The sequence below is a fragment of the Zeus faber genome (genome assembly GCF_960531495.2).
Source record: "Zeus faber genome assembly, chromosome: 2".
Lineage (NCBI taxonomy): Eukaryota > Metazoa > Chordata > Actinopteri > Zeiformes > Zeidae > Zeus > Zeus faber.
In genome coordinates, this window is record NC_137189.1 from 42,848,263 (window position 1) to 42,872,582 (window position 24,320).

The following is a 24,320-nucleotide window of genomic DNA, read 5'->3' on the forward strand; positions in this document are numbered from 1 at the left end:
ATTCCCCGCTACCGACTCTGCCTCGCTCCGACCACGTATCCTGCTTGCCCCCCCGCCTGTCTTCTGTCTGCACTCCTGGTTATCGAACCTGCCTGTCCCCAACGATGTATCCTGCCTGCCCCCTGCCTGTCTTCTGTCTGCTCTACAAATAAAAGACATTACCAAATATCCCTGCCTGTCTTTGTGCTGCAATTGAGTCCTAACCACACCCGTTACAAATATTGGGAGTCTTGCCAAGATGTCTTTTAATACCTTACCCTAGAGGGTGTCTCCTATTGCATTTGACCTGTCCAACTTCTTCTGGTTTTGCCACAAGTGCTTTAAGGTTGACCTGTCTAGTCATTATTGGTTAATAGTCAAATTACACTGTCTCCTCAAAATAATCTTCATACGAGCTTTAAATACTGTTTATTGGGGTCCTAAAAGATGTGCACGTAGCTTCAGAGGCAAGAAAAACATTTCATACAGTCATCGGACCTGGGCAATGGATTATCATCAGCATAACTTGTAACTTGACTGAAGGAGTAACTAAAATGGCACCTTTACCACAAACCACAAATGGGACAGACGGGGGCACTCCAGCTTAGTTGGGCAAAAAGTCCTTCACAATATTTTTAATCCACTTCATTTGCTAATGCACACAACACAGTGGTACGAATAATGAGGGAAATCAACTCGCATGAACTTTGGGCAGGACTTTTACTCTCTAAATCTGTAATTGTCCACCATGGCAAAATCGTGGTGTCCCTAAATACAAATGCAAATGTTGTATTTCAAAGAGAAAATCGCACACCAAAGAGTGCCAACCTGTCGATGAATCACCAAGTGTATGATATCATACGCTCTGTGGTTCTGCATGGGACCAGTTTGGTCTCTGGGCAGCCGCACAGCACAGCCAGCACAGTCGCTCTAGGCTCAGTGAGTCAGCAAAAAACTCCTCTCCCCTCGTCATCCTTTCTTTCTTTCTGGCCTCAATCTCTACATCCCTCCCTTTCTCTCTCGCTCACATCTGACACCGTTGATTTTCCACCCAAGAACGATACAGCGGAGACAGGTGGATCGGATTTCAGGGCAGCTGTCGAGAAAAGTCCTTGGTTGGACCGCCACTTCCCTTTGGGTGAAAATTCGATGGGAGATGGATGGATTTCCAAATTAATGGTGTTGTTAATTTTATGCCAGGCTTTTAAATAATGCATTTACTGACGTTAGCAAGGATGAAGCGTTAAAAGCGTTGCTTTTCAGAAGTATCAGACATGAGAATGGGACTATCTGTGTGCATACAAGCGTATGCAAAAACACACACACACAAAAACATATTACACACACATGCACGTACTCAGACGTACATGTGCTATGTTGCTTTGGAACATTACTTGTGTTTTTTTTGTAAATCCTGTCAGACACAGACAATGTGGTTTCGAGTGCCGTGAGTGAACTTGGGTGCATTGTTCAGAGCAAAGCGTTTTCATGAAGAGCTCTTAAATTAAAAACAATATTAGCATAATAATAAAACAAATAACAGAAAACTAAAAATAATTCCAATGATTGAGATAGATAAGCCACTTATGCTATCGGAGGCCAGAATACTCAAAAACATTTTTTAAAACAACTTCACATCGCGTATTTAAATGAGCTCTTGACATAAAAGTCCCTGTAAAGTAAATTCAGTGATTTCTGAACATATTTTACATGTTAGGAAGTTATTGCTGAAAACACGTGAATGATGTAGCACTGAATTGTGGAGTTAGACCGTTAAACTGTTTCTGACTATTGTTGTGGTCCATATTTTAGGCGGGGCGAGTCCCGTAGCCAGACAGTGCGCTTAAAGGTGCGCAACTAGAGACACAGGACTGGGTTCATCAGAACATTTAAACATTGAAGTTACTCCAAAGTAAACGTTTAACACAATCAACGTGATTGGGCGTGGTTTCAGCGTCTTCAGCGGACACGCCCCAAGCGTCTCAGATTTTTTTCAAAAATCCACAATGATCCAAACAGACAAATCGAGCTACAAGGGTTGAGTGACGGACAAACAAGTAAGGCTTTCCCACTGGAGGAGCCCTTTCAGGAACCAGGAACTTAGGAACTTAGGCCTTGGGGAAATAGTAGCCATTGGGACTATAAAATTCTGCTGGAATAAAAGAAGCAGGACTCACAGGTAGGCGGCCTTGCCCTCCTCCATCTCCTTGCCCTTGCCGCTGGTGGCCGTCTTCTTGCTGCAGAGCGAGCGGCTGATGCACATGAGAAGGCCACACTGCCGCAGGAAGAAGCAGCTGACGTCCACCAGCACCAGCAGCAGCAGCAGTGCACCCAGGCCCAGCCCCACCACAGGACCCAGACCCAGGCCGCTGAACAGGGATTCTGCTGAGCCGGGGGAACAGACACGCATGCACGCACACACACACACACACACACACACACACACACACACACACACACACACACACACACACACACACACACACACACACACACACACACACACACACACACACATACAGACAAACAAAAAGACAGAAGAAAATACTGTAATCAAGGCTTGACTTGAAAATGAATGAGTTATATGTATACAAGATAGTATAAAAAATGGAAAAATATTGACATATGCAATAAACTTAAAAATGACATACTATATAATATTGAGGTTATACTACAGAAATATAGAGTTCATACCATAGATAGATAGATAGACAGATAGATAGATAGATAGATAGATAGATAGATAGGTAGATAGATAGATAGATAGATAGATAGATAGGTAAAACAATGAATAATTACTGATTTATTGATAACCAATAAAATAAACAATAAATCAGAAAAAATTGACAATTTTGATTGCTCCCAGAGGGGGAAATTCATCCTCTGCATTGACCTGTACATGAGTACCTTGCTCAAGAGGGTTGGCAGGTGCGTGCAATATCCATGCCTTTTGATTAACTGCACAGTACTTTCATGAAATTGCATAGAGAACGTACAAGCTAATCAGCTCCCTTATAATCTCAAATCTAATAACCAATTGTTATGTCTAAGTGTTGCTCGGTCAAAATGTTGGATTTTTCCAATTTCAGACTGGGAAAAATAAGCATCTTTTGCCCAATTTTATTTCTGTGTACTGTGTGCAGAACTCCCTCTCAAAATCTCTAGTGCTCAAGGCCACCAGAGCAGGGTTAAACTGTGGTCTGGCTATTACAAGTCCTCCTCCCTGATGCATGTATGCCGGGTAATAATTGGGAAATCGATATCCCGAAAATGATGAAGTTGTACCAGACACGAGACAAACAGTTTGAATCAACATCAACTCAGAGGTCGATGGATTCCTTCGGAGTCTATCTGTTGGAAGGTTTCCAAAAATGGAGATAAGTGCAAAATTGACAGCTTCTCAGCACCTCAAACACGATCCACAGTGCAGAGTTTTCATAAAAACTGCTCCAAAACAATTACTATTTTAACTTCAGTGAAAATGTTGATGGACATCCAAAGAAGCATATGCTTAAAAAAATTTCATTGGAATATAATAATAGCAATAATAGCATATAATTGGCATGGTTCACAGTACATTGCACTGTTGCCTCACACCACCTGGGGCGCTGTTGGCACTGTGCTCCGGTGGGTTATCTCCCAAATAGGAGCCTTCTGTGTGGAGTTTGCATGTTCTCCCCGTGCTCACATGGGGTTTCCTCCACCTCACGTCAGTAAGGACCCCCACCAAAAACATACACATCATCGTCTGACCAGCGATGGACACTTATCACCTGGTCCCCGGGCGCGTCCACATATGCTGCCCACTGCTCCTGGCTGTGGCCCGGGAGGAAGGACAAGCTAGGATGGGTCAAATGCAGAGGCCTCATTTCACCGGCCACCATCCAAAGCATGTGTGTGTGCAAGCATGTGGTGTGCTGTGTGACAAATAAAGATTGTTGTTCTTCTAATTTTATAATAATACAAAAATGAAAAAGTATTGTAAATAAATGATATTATTTTATAATAAAAATTGTCATTACTTCAAAAATGCGACTGCTTCACAAAATAATACCATCATATGTCATATGGATGGAAAGCAATTTCCTCTACACACTTGGGAATACTGTTTTTTTTTTTACATTTATGAATAAATGAATAGTAAAATTATGAGTTGAATTAGGTGACGATAATTAATTCTTAATTTTTTAATAATATTTTTAAATATCCGATTTATAATCACATTTCTCCTCAATGTATTGAAATCTGTGTCCTTAAAGAAATTCAAATGTAGTAAATGTAATAATATATTTTGTGTTCAATCAATTTCATATTGTATGAACTCTGAAATCTGTGTCATCACTAATGATATATAACATAATATATAACAAATCCAGTAGGGTTAATCAAATTCATCATTAACTAATGGTTTCTTCGAAAGTCAATAAACTATAAGTCTACTCCGGCGTTGCACGGTGGCACAGTGCATTGCACTGCTGCCTCACAGCAAGAAGGTCCTGGGTTTGATTCCCACCCGGGGCACTGTGCTCCGATGGGTTATCTCCCAAATAGGAGCCTTTCTGTGTGGAGTTTTCATGTTCTCCCTGTGCTCACATGGGGTTTCCTCCACTTAACATCAGTAAGGACCCCCACCAAAAACATGCACACATCACCAGTGATGGACACCTGGTACCAGGTCCCCGGGTGCGTCAACGAATGCTGCCCACTGCTCTTGGCTGCCAACCAGGGGAAGTACAAGCCAGGATGGGAGAAATGTAGAGGCCACATTTCACTGGCCACCACCCCAAAATGTGTGCCTGTGGTGTGTCATGTGACAAATAAAGGTTCTTCTTCTCTCTACAAAAACCTTTTCCACTGTAGTTCCCAATCAGCTTGAAAAATATCAGCTTCAACGCATTGGGATATCTATCTTCCATGCCAACCGGGCCACACCATTCTATTTTGCCGCTCACAGCATTTGAAAAAGTAAATAAATCCCAATCTACTTCCCACACAAACCTAGTTGCTGCTTTGAACTGAAACAACTTTAACTTACAGCAATCAACACCTTTGAGAACTAAAAATATACCAACGGCCAATAACTTTAAAGGATAGGTCCGCCATTTTCTCTACCCAAGCCTTATAAAAATGTTGGCTTTTTGAAAATATTATATTATTTATGTCTTGGTTGTAAACTCTGAATTTTATCCAGTTTTTCAGGGTTTTATTGACTCGACAAATTAGCTGTAAGAGACGACAGCTGTAAGAGACGACAAACAGAAAGTTGTGATGCTTCCTACTGGCAACCTACTGTAGCCAAGCACAAAAAGTAAATTTGAGTTACTGTTATTCAAAACATGTTAAAAAAAAAATAGACTAAGACAGGGGTGACAGTTATGTGAGTTTCCCGTAGTTTAAAAGTAGATTCAGCGTTTTGTTTGAACGCTCTTAAACCTTTTCCCCACTGGACTGCATTGAATCACAGCGAGAAGCTGAAGCAGAGTGGTAAAGTTTCTCAATTCTCATTTCCCACGTCATATTGCGCTATAAACAATTGTAAATTATGGGGGTTCAAATATTAATGAGGCCGGGGTCGAAAGCATGGGACGTATTTTCTCAGAGAACTCCGTCCACTTCTTCACGGCATATTGAAACGCATCCCAGCAGTGAGATCGTGGCTGAAAAGGCAGCTTCCCCCTCCGAGATGAGACGGGGGCCTTCTAGAACCCTGGCCAGGAGAGATTGGGAGGTTGTGTAAAGAAAGCTTCCCGGAGTTCAACACCTTTCCAGCAACAAAATCAACAATGGGGGGTCAGGAGCGACCATACATGCCGATGTGGCGGCCTCCATGTTGTAGCGCGCTGTAGGTGCCTCGGAGAGGGCGTGTGTGCGCACGCAACTTCTGATATCATGGATTGAGGAGACATGAAAGGCCCCGAATCTTTCCTCTTTATGCAAGTTTATAACGTTCTGCAAAATCGAACAAACGTGGCAATGCTTTTTTTTTTTTTTTTTAAATGACTGATTTTTAAAATGAATTCCAATCTCCTGACCGACAGGAGGAGGTTTTAGCAAATTATGGCCAAATGGACTCGATCCTTTCCAGTGAAATTCCCTCGCATGTTCTATTTACGTAGATGGTACCAGTTCCAAAGCTAGTTACTAGCTAGCTCGCAAACCGTTAACCATCAAATTCCACATTAAGGAAACAATTACGCTACCTAGTTTCTTCTTTGCTCAATTTAAACAACATCACCTCACTTTTGTGTCGCTAGTTCTGGTCTGGCAATCCAGAATTCCTCCCATTTTGGACTCTCCAAGTCACGACCCTTCCTGAGGCCATCGCAAACCAAAGCGGTTTGTGTGAAGCAGTATCGTGTGCTGTGAATCTGTGCGTAAAGGCCTCAGAGCAAATTAATTTCCACTAATTACGACTATAGAATGACTGTAATAATACTGTATGAATATCGGCGTGAGCACTAACAAAGCATTTGGATAATCGTGATTTGAACGAGACGGGACCTTTAAAGGTGTGGTAACTGCACTTGTAACTTTTTATCGTAGGACAATTGCTGTAGCGGCATAAGTAGTCGAAAGGCATTTATCTCACAAAATATGCTCAGAAAACTCTTTCCAATATTTCCCTGCAGCTCACAGATAGTCATTCAAATTGTATAAAAAAAAATCAAGATAGTTAAAAACGAATAAAAAAATAAGAGTAGCTTCAGTAACGTTTATATCGCACCCTGTGCAGTATAAACATATATTCACCATCCCCTAAGATCGTTTTAAAAAGGAATACCGTGTCATTGCATTTGAACTGTACAGAGTCTGTATTTTTTTTCTTCTGAGTTTTAACAAGTTTGACACAGCAATGACTTCTGGGATGCCCGTGACTCTTTCTTTCCCGCTTGAGATCTCTCACTGTCTAAATCTCGGACAAGTGATTATTGAAAGAGAGAATGAGAAGAAAAGAAAACCAGAGAGAGAGAGACAGCGATAGAGAGAGTGCGAGAGCCTCCTAGTGTGTAGCTATAATTAAAACGGTTGTTTGTTTTTTTTGGTAATGGTGACGGTTTCAGGGGATCTGGGATTTGAAGCTCGCAGATTGGATCAATATCTTCGCAGCGCCATATTCTGCCGTGTTGTATCTCACCTTTTGAAAGCATATCTGAGTTAATTTTGGCAGCCGAGCCACTCGCTTAAGAGAGAGAGGGAGGGGGAGAGAGAGAGAGAGAGAGATTAAACAACACCTTGCTGGCTCCCCCGAAGCACTCACATAAAAGGGAATAATAATCTTGATACATTTTTTGTCAGAAGATTACGCCACCTTAAAGCCTTCAAGAAAATGTCAATGGATGTCAGTGTTTTTTTTCAAACATCTTTACATTTGATGCCGGGAATTGCCGAAATTGTACTCTGCGGTACGGAGAACCGCTGCATTTCTAGATATAGCACAGAGGGCTGAGGTTCAACTGTGGCTTCTCCCTGAGCGATTCATTTTTTTTCCTCTTTAAAAAAAAAAACAACTTTGTTCAAATAGGCAAAAGCCCTTCAACGGTGTCAGCTGCTGAGTTCTTTTGGATGTAGAAAACTGCTGACAAAACTATTTTTCCCAGACTGATACCGCCGCGGGTGTTAGTTAACACGGTGAAGAACGCGGCCCGCAATGTAATGACCTGTAGCAAAACAAAATCAACGGCGTATAATGATGGCGCGGAGGCAAACAACGCGCTTTGAATGAAAACCTGTGAAATTAAACAGATTTTATCTAACTTGATGGTGATTACAATCAAAAGCTGCAGGAACAGCAACAACAAGAAGAGACTCGCGTTGTCTCTCTGCCATGGTAATGTCTCTCTGCACAGTATATATTGTACATAACATATTTTGGGCTCAACAGTGGGTTTCCGGAAGTTAAAACCCCATTCATATTCGTTTCAAGTTTTTGATTATTAGCCATAATGTTCTAACCATCCAAGGTAGACTTAGCACTAGCTATAAGATTGTGAAGCAATGGCATATGCTGCTGTAGAATCACAAGTCCGTATGAAATCAAACTTTTTTCAAGAAAAATGTGTTTTATTTGTGATGTCACGGAAAAAGTACTACTTCTTCTTTCTTCTTTTTCTTTCAGCTGGTCCCATTAGGGGTCGCCACAGTGGATCATCTGCCTCCAATACCTTCTGTTCTGCACATCTTACACTACCCATAATCTGAAAGGTTAACAGCAACGTCTCTGATTGGTGGAACTCGCTGTTATCATGGAAATGTTTACCGCCTGAGCGCCGACACTGACGTCAACTATAAAATTACTGTTACCACTGACCTCTAGGAGTTTTGTACCTAACCCTGCTCCGAATAAAATGTTTTATGGTCACAATTGATCTCGTAGGTGGTTGGCTTGGTTCCAGGCTTAAAACTCTTTATATGTGTCCCAACAAAGCAAAAGCCGGCATCTCGCGCATTTCTAGAGTCGCCAGGAGCAGCAAAATAAGTTGAAAAAACCTTTCTTGCAGGAAAATTAGATTTCGTGTTCCTTTGTGGGGTTTTTTTATCCCTCAACGTATTTTCAAAACCGAGTTTGATTTATAAATAGTAGAAAAATGTTTAATATTCCCGTTGAGATTACATGGGGAAACGCAGTTCACTTACGAGACGCAGAACAGCGCTTAACAACGCCAATCGTTTCCTTGAAAGTGACCATCCAGGTGAAGATCATTCATTCATATTCCATGTGATGTGAAGTCACAATGTGAAACCATTTTGATACAATTCAACCTTTAAATATTACCACTTTTACACACGGAGCCACTGTTGTGAAACTGCGTAGAAGAAGAAGACGAAGAAACGCGTCACATGTCACGCACCTACGTCACTTCCGTAAACAGACGGTTAAAGAGGGTGTGTTTCGGTCTCACTTGTCTGTGAAAACGTTCTTCTCCGTATCGGTAAGGATTACGCGAAGCGGGTGGCGGAAGCTCTGAATCATATTTCAGACCTCAATCTGACCAGTGCGATAGATCTAAGTCAGTGTTAGCAGCGCGTACTGGACTTCATTTTCCGTGATGATAGTCAGTTCTCTGACGGCGACGCCGAGAACGACAGCGATGCTGAATCTTATATTACTCCAGACTTGGAGAACATTTCAAACAGTGGATTTCAAACTTAATGTGACGATGAAACTGAATATTTTCAAGAACCACCGGAGGAGACCGACAATACGTCCATTGTTGCTACAACGTAAGAAGTTGATGACGTGATGCAGTCTGTAGAGGTTGGCGACAGATTTTCAGAGACTCATAATATTGATAGACTCTACATTTTGTTGTGTTGTCTGTACTTTTTAACTCCAAAATAACTACTTTTATCCAAAGTGACAGCATTATTCAAACACTGATGGATGCAGCCATCAGGAGCAATTAGGGCTTAAGTGTCTTGCTCAAGGACACTACAGCCTGCTAGCAGGAGGCAGGGATCACACCAGCGACCTTAAGATTACTAGACGAGCAGCTCTACCTCCTGAGCTACCATCTGCCAACTGCATTTGCAATCTGGGAGCTGTCTGAATTAACCTGGTGTGGGTAAAACTTTGGAGACGATTATCTCAGAATCATAGTTTGCCACACCCTTGTCATTAACTAGTCATAACTTAAAAAATATTTGCTTGATTTGCACAATATTCAGCTAGTTAACTTATGAACTATGTGGTATCACTAGTGAACTAGTTGCAGCTACATGCAAATCAGGAGGTATTTCCTGTTGGCTCAGAAGTACAGATAAAAAAAATAAACCAATCTGATGTCAGTATTCTGCCATGTCCCTGCCTGTTTTTCGATATCAAGATGGACTTGTTCTACTAGTAAGACAAAATGTCCAATACGTTTTGAAGAACAGGCAACTAGTAGGAAAAAACAATTTGATATCAAGGATTTGAAATAAATGCTCATTCAGCTTTCCATAACCTACCTACCAACCTCCCTATCGATCTACCTACCTCCCTCCCTACAAACCAACCTCCCTATCTACCTACCTCCCTCCCTCCCTCCCTCCCTATCTACCTACCTACCTACCTACATACATACCGACCTCCCTATCTATCTACCTAACTACCTCCCTATCTACCTACCTACATACCGACCTCCCTATCTATCTACCTAACTACCTCCCTATCTACCTACCTACATACCGCCTCCCTATCTATCTAGCTAACTACCTCCCTATCTACCCACCTACATACCGCCTCCCTATCTATCTACCTAACTACCTCCCTACCTCTCTACTTATCCATCTCCCTCCATGTCACAATAATGGCATTTGTTGAACAACAGTTAAGTACAAGCCCAAACAGAGTGAAAGTTAACCGCTATGTTTCCTCTGGCGTAAAACAACGATAACCAATCAGCATGTTTCCATGTTTTCACACGGACCTACCGACGTACCTACCTACCTACCTATCTATCTATTTCACGTTCTCCGCTAATTACAAAAAGAGCTTGCCGGCCTTCAGGGCATCTTTCATCACAACATTCTCAAACATCCTTATGAATGCAGTGAACCACAATAAAAAAACATGCGGGATGGAACACCGACATCATTTCACACACGAGAGCCTCGCCTTACACGTTTACAGCAGCGGCACGCGTCGAATTGACTGACACAAAACCGCCTGTTCTTCTTATTCTCCGCTTTTGTTGTAGCCACAATAGTCAAGGTAACTGGGGGAAACAGTCATCATTGGCAGTAGCTCAGGTGGTAGGGCGTGTTGTCTAATAAGCAGAAGGTTGCTAGTTTGATCCAAGGCTCCTCCTGGTAGCTTACTGATGGGTCCTTGAGCAAGACACTTGACACCCTAACTGCTCCCCGGGCGCCGCTACATGACAGCCCACTGCTCCTAGATACATCTGATACTAGCATGGGTAAATGCAGAGAAACTGAGAGTTTCCCTGTTGTGGGACTGATAAGGGTATATAAATACCACCAGCCCACTCTCTCACAGTGTTTTCCTCCCCAAGGAAAACACACGCAGCACTATTGATGAGTGAATTGTGAACACCAAGGACCAACGCACAGTAGTCAATGTAGGAATCTGTCCCTAATGCTAGGAAACATTCTTTTTTTTAAACAGAAAATAAAGTTTCTCATTGGCTTTTGCTTTCTTTTATCGTTAAAAATATACAGTTGGACATCGATCTTGGACTCAACCACCATTAAAGTTTATTGTGTTAAAAAATAGTAAGACATGGTAAGAAATAGGAAATGGCATTCACAGTTAATTTAGACACTTTTATTTAACAAGATTGAACACAGCTACCGTCATGTATTTTTTTTAATCAATTTGATAAAAAGAAAACACACACTGGAACTTATAAAAAGGAACATTCCAGTGGTTTTGTATTTCAACTAACTGTAATGAATGGCCTTGAATGGCTTACTGCTTTACTCTAGTATCGAAAACCATTTCACATTAAAGGCTTGCTCGATATGCCTCTTAAGAACCGTCTTGTATAATATTGCATATTCATCTATTTATTCATCCAGCATATCGCCCAAATAAGGTGCTACAGAATATTTTTTAGTCAAAGCAGACTGTGAAGGGTTTTGAGAACTACCCTGGAGTGCTACCCATTCCATTTTGTTCGGATGCCGAGACAGTAATAATAATAATAATAATAATAATAATAATAATAATAATAATAATAATAATAATAATAATAATAATAATAATAATAATAATAATAATAATAATAATAATAATAATAATAGGGTCACTCTAACTGCCTGTGGCTATTAACGCCGGTGTCTGTGATTTGGACGCTATTTGCAAGGAAGCTCATTTGCATAGAAAGGGGCCAATTTTGTACCAAACATATGCATAATACCTCATTTAAATACTCGCAAACAGCACCGGGGCACCGAGACTTATTTGCGTGGCAGCACAGTTATGTGGTGCATTTGACTATTTGCGGGTACTTTGAGAATTAGACGCTTGCTGTTTCCATTATTTGTGCCTGTTTAGTGGCCACAAAAGCCGTGCAATCACATTGTAAATTTGCCCCTTCTTACAAGTTTCTGACATCTCAGCAACCCTGAAGTCAAGAGATTTCCTTACGGCCAGCTTAAGATATTGGAAATGTGTCTAGACTCTATGGTAAGATAAGTTCTGAACCAGCAAAAAAGCCCATATTTTGTTGTGTTTGAAATGCCTCTCGGGAACACAGTAGTCATTGGGATTTATTCTCAAAGCCTTACAAAAAAACAACAGTCTTTAATTCTTATTTTCCTCGCTCTATTAGCCCCGCTGCTGAATCTTTCCGAATAGTCGTGATGTATAGGACCATTAGCGGGAATTATTCAATCACATGATAACGCTCTCGCCATCCGACTTCTTGGGAGCCATTCGAATGCATCTCCCGTTGACGATCAACTCATTAGGGCCCAGGCAGTGATGGACTCGCCCCTGATTAGATCTGTGCGTCTGTCACTCGATTAATGACGGCCGAATGAGCGTCCCATTGATTGGAGAGCTAGCAGGTGCTAATGTGCGTTGGGGGAAAAAAAACATGATCATTAGCTGGAGCCAAGCTGAGGATATCTCCTAAGTGCTCAATTTGATATCTCCTGAGGACCGGTGCAAGGAGAAAGTTTGCCTATGAGGAGTAAACACAATCATTAAATCCTATCTTACTTTGCTGAGAGGGATGGATCTTTCCTGAAAACACATTTTTTCCCCTAGAAAGTGTTACTTCTGTATGTGCGTGGGCGATGGTGCAGAACTGCATTATTTAACAGATCAGTTCCACCCTGGTACACACAGTGTTATGTACAGATTCTTATTCTATATACCAGTGGCGGAGTCCACGTGATACGCAGGTAAATGCTATATGCCCATTAAGAAAGCTAAAGGAATTCCGTATACCCACTTCAAAATGCGCAAGGATATTTAACAATATAAATTTGTTTCACAAATAATGGGTAGAGTTACTGCAATAAAATAAGTTTTGCAGGGGACCATTTGCATAGCACCAGCGTAGCCCCTCCAAGGATTTCCTTACAATTTTTCATTTTCACTTTCATTCCCACGTTAGGCTCCGTACCGCAGAGGTTCCCAACCACCGGGCCGCTGACTGGTGACGGACCACCGGCTTTTGCCACTGGGCCGTGAGAAAGCGGGCGGGAATTTTTGTTTTAGAAGTGATCTGCTCCGCGGCTTCGCTGGCTGCTGGGCTGCATGATCAGAGTGATCTTTTCTCCAAACAAAGCACATAATATTTTCATTGTAGATGTATTTAATTTTTTCAGTTTCCCTAATTGTATGGATGAGGAGACTTCCTCAGTCACTCTCTTACTACACTGGCTGGGAGGCAATCATCACTCATCACAGTATAACCACTACAATAAACTAGACTTCACCACTGCTATATATGTATTTATGCACAATATTGTTTATTGTAGATGTTTAGGTTTATTGTATGCTGCCACACTTATTCTAGTTAATTTTTAGCTTTAGTGTATGCCCATTTTCTGTTCATTGTTTATCTTTTGGATTAATTTCATTGTCTATTAACATTTTTTGGTATATTTTTATTGTTTGCTGCATTAGGTCTATTGTGTATTGCCAAATTTGTATTTTCATAGTACATTTCTAAGTTTATTGTTCTGGTTTATTGGAAGATGTATTTTTATTGTTTATTATTAGTTTTTAGGTTTATTGCACTTTTCTTCTTTTTTGTTGTTATTTTATTGTTTTGTAAATTTGTAGTTTATATTTATTATTTATTTTGACATCTATATTTTTATTTTTTTATTGTTAATTTAAAATAGTTAATTTATTTTATTGCCATTTTATTGTGTAATAATTACTTTATTATTATTATTATTATTATTTTTTTTTTTTTTAATTTTATTTTTTTTATTATTATTTTTTTTTTATCTGAGCTGCTGTGACACTGCAATGTCCCTCCAGGGATGACTAAAGTATCTATCTATCAATCTCTGTGTCTATATGAAAATATTCTCAAATCAAAGAATACTGAATTTGAGACATTATGAATACGCAGTCATGTGTAGTCATGTTATAAACCATCCAGGGAATTATCAAAATAACAAAATAATGAACTGTAAGGAATATGCTGATTGTTATGTTGAAAACCTAACATTCTATATTACAGCAAACTAAAGTGTGAGCATGTTTTCAACCTTCATTTCCAAATTCCATTAATGGGCAGGTTTTGAGGTTTAGTGGGTGGACTGCCTGCTAATGGCCACCATATGGGAAACACTGATGGGATTTAACTACACATAAGATTGTGGGGGATAAAATTGATGGGAAATAACGTCTGATTGAACCGGTGTGATGTCCTTAATAATGAAGAGATTTTTATCTTTAGCAATTAGGCACCAGCCACGCCAGGAATGTGCAGTCTGACATTGAAACAAATTAAGGACACGGCATCATAGCATTTACTCCCTGCATCACTAAAAGTCACAAAAATCCCATTCCAGTAGCAATTTATATTGTGGCCGGACAGAATGATGGATGCATGATATGACAGGTGTGATGTAGCTTAAATGATAGTGTCATGGATGATAGTGATGCAACAGACTGCAAATTTGAACTCGATGCAAATGCATCACACAATATATACATATACAACAAGTGAATCCGCTGATCACAACATGTATCACTATTGAATAGATATACTACAGAGGATCAACGCTTCTCCAAGATGAATGGTGTCTTTACTTTTTTATGCCGAACGCATCTGCTACCGACTCGCTGGCATCGCCTCAAAGAAAGGGAAAAAGGAAAACAAAAACAAACTCTAGACTCAATAATCAATAAGTTCTATTGGAAACACATGAAACCAAGGATTAAACTAGCAACACTACAGAAAAACAAAGACTGCGGAGGCCTCGCAGACCCAAACTTCAAAAACTACTATTTAGTGAACCATCTCCAATTTATAATTAAATGGTTACAACCAGAGCAACAACTGGGCCATGGATGGCAGACATTGAACAAACAGAATGTCAGACTTTATCAATATCTGATCTCCCAGCTGAGCCGGCTGGTCTCTGGTGTGTGTGTGTGTGTGTGTGTGTGTGTGTGTGTGTGTGTGTGTGTGTGTGTGTGTGTGTGTGTGTGTGTGTTTGTGCGGGGGGGGGGGGGGGGCTGTCGGTGTGTTGGCTGCGGGGCCCAGCTCTGGGTGTGTGGTCCATGCCCGGTGCCCACCGCCCCGGGCTCTGCACTTGCGGATGCGTCTCGTCCTTGCACATAAGGGTGGGTTGTGTGTGTGTGTGTGTGTTTGAGGGGCGCAGGGTCACTTCCTTCTCTGTGGCTGTGGTGCATTGTGCTCGAAACTTTCTTGAGGTCGTGGGGTATCAATACGGGGGTGGGGGGGGGGGACTATACCGTAGCGCCTACAAGTGGCGAAAGAGAGTTTGGAGGCGCTACCATATTGTCCTGACCCCACACACCACAACTCATTGGAACAAGTCCTGTGCATTCACCAGTGGAGACACACACACACACACACACACACACACACACACACACACACACACACACACACACACACACACCTTCTGCCTCAAACACGGCACTGAGCACCTTCTGATGACATCCATCTCCCTTTCTCTCCTTCACTGTCACAGCTATGACAGGAAGAGGCCATGTGCCGTAATTACTGTTTTTTTGGAACAGTAATTTTGTTCCAACAAAGCAAATGTTTTGTCAAATACATGTTGTCGTCTGATGTTTTGATGTTTACGTTTTGTCAGGTACATATTGTTGTTGTACCCAAGTTTATCTGTCTCACCCCTGGTGAGTTTCACCCTCTTGGAGTAGTAATGATGATTGGTTGTTTATAGACCAAAACATGGTAAGATCGTTCTCCAAAGAGGCGGTTTGGTGGCGGTATAGAAAAAAGAGAAGAAAAGTCTCGCTTAAGCCACCGGCGTCTTTTTTACAATATTCCCTCGATTGCTGAAATAAGTTTCTCCTCCCAATGTTCCCACAAAGAGAAACAATGCTGTGACAGCCGTTTTCAATTCAAGTGTTTTTTTCTTCTTTTTAACGGTGCGTGACTAGAGGAAGAAGAGAACAAAGAAGAGAAGCGAGAACAACAACAACAAGTATGAGAAAATAAGGCTACGACAACAAAGAGCTGTGCTAGCAATACCTAGTAATCGTGCCATGGCAACGGGCGCGGGAAGGAACAACGTTTGGGGCGGGGGAGGGATTACAGTAACAAAACAGGACGGCTCGTCCCGTTTTGTATCGGTAAGGGAAAGTGTCGCGGAAAGTAAAGCAGCGGCATGGGATGGGGTGCAATGTTCAGCGGGAGGTAAAAGATGGGATGAAAAATGTAAGTAGTTTGATAGTAATTACAATCACAATTAACACGAGTGGACTTCTCAATCGAATTTAAAATGGCTGCTGATGGAAAGATTGTGTAACGATAGGTTTGCCTTATTATAGATGTTGGTTCCCATCATTTATAACAGGTCATAGCACAAAACAGCTCCTGAATTCCCAAAAAGATGTAATGTTTTTTTTAAGGCTTAAACGTTTGCCCCACTGGACTGCATTGAAGCACAGTGAGAAACTGCAGCAGCGTGGGAAGGTGGCGACCCTATCCCCATAACAGGCCCCATAACAAAGAGAGGAAAACAAGGGCGACGTGTCAATGACACTTCGTTTTTCTCGTCCAAGGATTCTCCGGGAGAGTGGAGGACAGGTTAGGAAGACTATTCAAAATTCAGGGAATGCATAATACATGGAGCCGATACAGTGGGGAGACATTTGGGAAAGCAGAGAGTCAGAGAAGCCGAGAGGTTGTTTCTTTCATCCCTAAGAAATGGAGTAAGAGGCAGCGTGAGAGAAAGAAGATAGAAGGAGCAGAAAGACAGATTGACAGAGAGAGAGAGAGAGTGAGAGAGCAGGGTTGTCCAATTGACCGCCCAGAAATAGTATTGACTGTAATCAATAAGTTCTTTATGATGAACAAAGGAAGAACTTTATGAGAAACGACGGCGAGTTAAACATGTCTGTTAGAAAGAAAGTTGGACTCTACATACTACACACTATTTTGACGTATTAAATAGTCTTTTTGCTTCAAAAGTTCTGTTTCATCACAACCATATTGGCGCTCCTGTAAACAAACCAAGTAAGACTGGTCTGAACACTATTTTGTCATACTAAATAGTATGCTGGTGTAGTTTGCTAGTGTGTCATTTTGGATGCAGAGGGAGTCTTTGCTTGAGAAGTTCTGTTTCATCACAACAATGCTGGTGCCCACGAGAAACAAGCCAAGTAAGATTGATCTTTCTGTCAGATCGCAAATTCAGATTTGGCATGTAAAGAGAAATTGGTAAAAGTGAAAGCACAATAATTGGAAAAACAAATTCAGATTACAATTAACACCATTAGTGGAATTTTTAATTGCGGACAATTGAAAGATTTGCAGCCTTTAAAGGATAGGTTAACTTTATTAAAATGTTGGTTTCCATCATTTATAACCAGTGCAAACTCGCCTAACGCTTTCCCATTGAGAAACTTACCACTCTGCTGCTACATGTTTCCCAATTCAAAAAGGAGATTTAATATGTTTTTTAAAGGTTTGAACGTTTGCCCACTTGGACTGCATTGAAGCACAGTACGGAATAGTAGTGGAGTCGTAAGTTCTTCATTAGTAAAGAGTTTAACAAAGAATTTGTCCATGTAAAGATTTGTCCACATCTGAACAGATAATGGGCATAAAATTGGCATCGAAAAATTAAAACACAAATAGCGAAATGTACAAAGAAAATAGCCAAATATACAAAAATGAACAGAATATACAAAAAGAAAAGTTAAAAGAGTGGCAGTATGGTTAGTATGGATGTGTACAGGGGCGGAAATCACAGGGGGGAAGGGGGGTCCGGACACCCCCTTCCTGGGATAAAAAGAGAGTTGTCCCCCTCAACAATAATATACGGCAATGGGTTTTTCCTCGGGGACACAGAGAGGGAGTGATCGGGGCGCAATTTGCGCAACAGTCATCCTCTGCAATGGCGCCGACAATGCACACGCCAGTGAAGGGGTGCCCGTGAACATGTGGTTTTATTTTAGATGTCAGTTTTTTTTTTTTTTACTCCGCTTACCTATAAAGCGAAACAAGAACTGAACTGTGTGAAACAAGAACGCCTCCCCAACACCTCGCGGCACAATGGCTAGTGCCGGAGTGGATATGGTCACATCCCCGTTTTATTGTGTCCCCCCGACTTCTCAAACCAATGTTACGCCCTTAGATGTGGGTATAAAATATAGTATAGAGAGACATACATGTGTCATGGTTTTGTCCAGTTTGTTCAGTTCCTTGTTGTTATCCTTCTCTCCCTTGTGTAGAAAGAAATTAACCCAGTTGACACGTACCTGCTCATCCTATGTTCAGGCGGTACTTGAGCTGGAGCCACCTGTGATTTCCACTCCTGGCCCATCCTCTAGCTTTGAGTCTGCTAGCCACTGGCCTGCTAGCCACCGGAATTCTAGCTTTGGGCATGCTAGTCACCAATCTGCTAGCTTTGGGCCTGAGACAATAGCCTAGTCCCCAGTCCTAAGCTTGCTGGTCCGCTACCCACCTGTCCTGTCCCTGCCCCTGAAGAGTCCCAGCAGTCCCCTTTCTAGGGTTGTGCCTTGCCATTTTCCGCGGGTGTCCTCAGAGGGGTTCTCCAGATGAAAGCGTGGTCTCAAGGATCCCCGAGGCCATCGGATTTCACTACTGACCAACGCTCCCGAGTCCCCGCTGCCCAGCGCTCTCCATTTCCACAGCCCTGATTTTCCACTGTCAGATGCTCCAGAGTTTCCGTTGTACAGCGCTCCAGAGTCTTTGCTGCCCAGTGACCCCATGTCTCCCCTGTCTAGCACCCCGATATTTCGAGTTTTGACTCCCATTTCTCCGAGCCTGTCACTTCAGTCTACCCAGCCGAGGCGCAGTCAGTTCCCGTTCCAGAGCCGTTGGCCGACACTGCCAAGGCTCACTCCGTTCTTGTTCCCGAGCTCTCGGCCGCCCCTGTCGAGGCTCAGCTCGTTCCTGTTCCAGAGCCTTCGCCACACCTGCCGAGGCTCAGCCCGTTCCTATTTCAGAGCGGTCGACCGCCACAGCCTGTTCCTGTTCCAGAGCCGTCAGCCACCCCTGCTGAGGCTCAACCCGTTCCTGGTCCAGAGCCATTGGTTGCCATCACTATGTTTGTCTCCAGCCCATGAACCGCAGATGTTTCCATGCCCATAGCCGTCTCTCAGTCCTTGTCGAATCTCAAATTCCCTTTGAGTGGTGTTGCCTGCTATGTTTTGAGCTCATGAGTAAAATATACCTTTGTTTGAGGGTTCCTGTCTGAATTCCCATGTGTCCTGCATTTGGGTTCACCAGAGAGCATTGTGACAATATTATACAGTGGTACCTCGACTTACAACTGCATCTACTTACGACTAATCCAAGATAAGAGCAGCAATAGTCTTGAAAATTTGTATCGACTTGCGACCGACTGCTCCAAGATACGAGCGTGGAAATTTGCTGTTGGCACGTCGGCTACCAGTCAGCAGTCAGTCAGCAGTCAGTCAGCGGGCGACCTACATCGTGTGTGAATGTAGTTCGTGGCTTGTCGATATTTTTTCATATTTACTGCGTTTGTGCTGTGTATTAATTACACCCTTCATGATTTCATAATTAATACGGGAAAAATTGCTTCGACATACGACTGTTTTAACATACGACCGTTCTTATAGAACGAATTACAGTCGTAAGTCTAGGTACAACTGTATAACAAGATATGCTGTATAAGTATAAGTATATAAGTATAAGTATAGCTGTATATTCTGTACATGATGAATAAATATGTCTACAGCGCTATTACTATGTTCTTTCTAAAATAATACAACATATACTATGTAATTACATGTATACAATGTTATTACTATGATGTTAATAAATAATTACATTTACAATGTCTACAATGTTATTACTATGTTCTTACTAAATTATTTCAAGGTTTACAGTGTGCTAACTATGTTCTTACTAACTATTACAATGTTATTGCTATTTTATTACAAAATTATTCCAATGTATTAAATTTTACTTAATTCTTACAAAATTATTACAATGTCTACAATGTTATTACTAAGTTATTACTAAATTAGTATAATGTCTACAATGTCATTGCACAGGTGTGTGTATCTCGATCCAACATGTGAGCCACCATTAGGTTTAAAAAGGTTGAACCCATCCTTTAAGCACCACAGAGTACATGCTTTCCCTGGGTGTTGTGCTCCCTTGTTATCTAAGCCGCTTTAGGGTGTTAGGAGACCACGCACATTAAGAGAAAAGCTTTACTTTTCACCCTCCCTCCCTCCGTCCCTCCCTCTCTTGCTCTCCCTGGCTCTTTCCCACTACGCACTACGGTTGCCTAACAAGAGAGGACAGCCAATCGAAGTGACCCGCCTCGAGCCTCGCTGTTCTCCACCTCACAGGCCATTTAGCCGACACCATAATGACAGAGGCAGAGCGTTTGCCGCCGGAGCCGCCGCTTGTTCTGTTTTTTTTTTTTATTTTGTTATTTTTGTTGTGTTGTTTTTTTGTTGCTGTTTTTTTCCATTAAGTGCCGGAGAATAGCTCTCGTGGGAGCGATGACAGAAAAGCGTTTCACTTCTAAACGCTCCTGAGTGTTTGTAATTTGGCCATTTTATATATAAATATATATATATATATATATAAATATATATATATATATATATATATACAGTATATATATGGTATGGTAAAGGGTATGTGTGTGTGTGTCACACCAAAAGGTCATGGAGGAGGGAGGGAAGGTGGGAAGAAGGGAGGGGGGAGGTGTCAAATTAGAAGGCACCGTGCGTAAACCCTGCTTTCTGTCCCTGTAACATTAAGCATTTGAGTGAGAGAGAGAGAGCCAGAGACAGGGAGAGAGCGAGGAAGGGGGTAGGGCGGGAGATAGGGGAACAGAGAAAGTGAGAGATAGAGAGAGAGAGCGATATGGGGAGGGAGAGAGAGGAAGAGAAAAAGTAAGAGAAGGAGAGAGAGATATGGGAAGGGAGATAGGGTAAGAGAGAAAGTGAGACACAGGGAAAGAGAGAGAAATATGGGGAGGGAGATAAAGGAAGAGAGAGAGTGAGATGGGTAGATAGAGAGGCGTTAAGGACGAGTGAGTCTGACCAAGCCCAAATGAAAACGGCTGTTTGTATTTCAACTTTTACGAGTGACTGTCTGTCCACCTGTCTGTCTGTCCATCCGTCCGTCTACCTGTCTGTCTGTCTGTCCGTCCCTCCACCCGTCTACCTGTCTGTCTGTCCCTATGTCCGTCTTCCTGTCCGTCTGCCCATCCGTTCCCCGCCCGTCGATCTGTCTGCCTCCAATTGAGGAATGGGGGGGAGAGGAAAAATCAGAGAGAGAGAGAGAGAGAGAGAGAGGGGAGAGGAAAGGGAGGGTGTTACTCCCCCTCCTCCTACCTGTGATGTCGGGCTTCTGCGGCATGAAGAACTGGTAGAAGGTCGGCTCCGACAGGCCCTTGACGTTGCGGGCCGTGATCTCCACCTCGTAGCGTGTGTTCCACTGCAGCGGCTGCAGAAGGGCAAAGTCGTTAGCGCCTGGGACCAGCTTGGTCATCCACTGCTCCTCCTTGTCCTGGAAGGGGAGGGGGGATGGAGAGAGGGGTAGAGGTCAAAGAAGGGATGAAAAATGTCAATGAGAATAGATACAGTATACACTCGGGCAAATTCCAAAAAGGATTGCATGGCTTTTGCGGGCACTAGCCCTGTCCAAATAAAACAAAAATAAATGTAATTCTCAAAGCACCAGCAAAGGGTGAAGTGCACCCCTAACTGCGCTGCCAGGCAGCTAGCGACCCGTGTGCTGGTGCTATTTGCATGTATTTAAATTAGGTACTATGCATACATTTGGTGCAAAATTGCAAAAACTGCCAAAAAGTCCAATTCACAAACACCTGCACTAATAGTCACATGCAGCTAGAATGCAATTAATTGCACTGCATTAACTGCATTGCAGAGAGCTAGAGGTAATTGATGCACATTTAGGGGTGTCACAGCCAAACTTTCCAGTAATCTGTAAATAATATTTTGACATTATTATTATAATTTTTATTACTGTTACCACATCCAAAGGCAGCGATGCCTTGAGCGGGTAGCAGTCAGTGGTGGTTTTCAAAAGGTACACCAAAAGCAACTTGTTGAAACTTTGAATAATTTATTGCACAAAAAAGTGCTAAAACGTTGACAAAAACGTTTCCATAATTCCTATGAAAATTCAAAAGATATCGAAAAACAACTAAAAGCTTTAGGGAATAGTGATAAAGTGGTCAAAATTGGCGTTTAACCACAGCCTCAACCGTACGACACTGACGCACTGGGCCTTATTCTGGCCTAAAAATTGAGGACCATGGACAGCTCCACATGTCATTTTTAAAATACATGAGAAAAACAAACAGAAAAAAAAAGAATTAAAAATAAGGTTAGGTAGAGTATTAGGGCTATGCAAAAAATAATAAAAAAATACCCATGTTTTTAGAATATACTCGGAATTCCGAGTTTAAAGTCGAAATACTTTAAACTGATGTGCAAGTGATGCACAATTCATGGTGCTATCAGTGGCCACAATCCAATCTTTGTGAATTCGCCCCTCAGTGTTTACTATATGTGACCCACCGCAGACTTTAGGTACATTTGGTGGCTTTTGACTTTTTTTTCATCATTTGAAAGTGAAGAATCAGAGCTTCCAAACAAGATGATACTTGTGCAAATCAAGCAAATATTTTTAAAGCTACGACTTGTTAATGACAAGGGTGTGTTTCTGAGATGATCACCTTCAAAGTTTTCCCCCACAATTGGCTTCATTCAGCAAACGCAACGCAAACGGGTTGGAGGACCAACAGAGCCTGGATACTTGTCACACGGCAACTTGACACCTTGCTGAAAGGAAACTTGACACCCTACTGAATGGGGTATTATCTTCATTGTTATTGTGTTTTGAGGGAATGTTGAACAGCGTCATTGACACACATCTTTTGATTTAAAAAAAAGCTTTTATTTAAAAGTAAGAATATATATGTTTTATAAAACTGGAATTATTTAGGATTTAAAAGGGCAGACAACACAACAAAATGTAGAGTCTATCAATAATATGAGTCTCTTTATATCAGCCTTGGTGTGTCATTTAATATATAAATGTGTGTATGTGGGCTCAACCCAACCCTAACCCAGCTACACTCTGAGAGCCTGTTTGGGGCTATATCTTTTCATTTTCTTTTCGCCCCTGGCTGCATTTGAGGGTAAACTTTAGAATCTTGTCCATTGCTACTCATTCATAATCTGCATCGCCAACCTCAATGGACTTTATCATGTCATCAACTTCTTCTGTTGCCACAACAACAGGCGTATCGTCGGTCTCCTCCGGTGGTTCTTGAAAATATTCTGTTTCATCCTCACATTCAGTTTGAAATTCGCTGTTTGAAATGTTCTCCGAGTCTGGGATTATGCCGGTATCAGATTCAGCATCGCTGTCGGAGAACTGACTATCATTGCGGAAAATGAAGTCCAGTACGTGCTGCTTACACTGACTTGGATCAATGGCACTGGTCATATTAAGGTCCGCGATATTATTTCGATCTTCCACCGCCCGCTTCTTGTAACCCATAACAACACAGAGACGAAAGTTTTCACAAACAAGTGAAACCGGATCCTCGTCTTGTTTACTGAAGTGATGTCAACTTGACTTCTTCGTTGGTATACAATGGTATACGCCCCTACACAATAATGTGTGTGTGTGTGTGTGTGTGTGTGTGTGTGTAAAAGTAGTATGATTTAAAGGTTGAACTCCATCAGAACGGTTTCACATTGTGACTTCACATCACAATATGGAATATGGAGGAATGATCTTCAGCGTCTCGTTAAGTGAACTGTGTTTCCCCATGTAATCTAAAGAGAATATTTAACTCCAAGGTAAAACATTTTTCTACTACTTATAAATCAAACTCGGTTTTGAAAATACATTGAGAGATTAAAAAAACACAAAGGAACATGAATCCTTCCTTCTAGAAAGGTTTTTCAACTTATTTTAGAAAAGTGCGAGATAGCGAGTTTTGCTGCGGTGGGTCACATATAAGGTAGACTATGTAGGATCCTGTTTGGTACCCAGAACACCTCGAATTCTTGGTGTCCTGGATTCAACAAGGTGCTGGAAACATTCCTCTGAGGTTCTAGTCCACGTGGACTTGAAAGCATCAGACAGTTCCTGATGATTGTTTGAATCTCCCATTTTACCACATCCTAAAGGTGGTTTATTGGATTG

At 41.8% G+C, this 24,320-nt stretch overlaps 1 protein-coding gene across 1 annotated transcript in view; it reads right to left on the reverse strand.

The window, feature by feature from the left end:
- Nucleotides 1-24,320, reverse strand: part of ncam2 (neural cell adhesion molecule 2) — a 367,688-nt gene that overhangs the window by 21,756 nt on the left and 321,612 nt on the right. The window contains exons 15-16 of the mRNA XM_080024174.1: nucleotides 21,467-21,641; nucleotides 2,157-2,364 (exon numbers count right to left, since the gene is read on the reverse strand). Coding sequence (XP_079880300.1) covers nucleotides 2,157-2,364; nucleotides 21,467-21,641 — 383 coding nt within the window. The remainder of the gene's footprint in view (nucleotides 1-2,156; nucleotides 2,365-21,466; nucleotides 21,642-24,320) is intronic.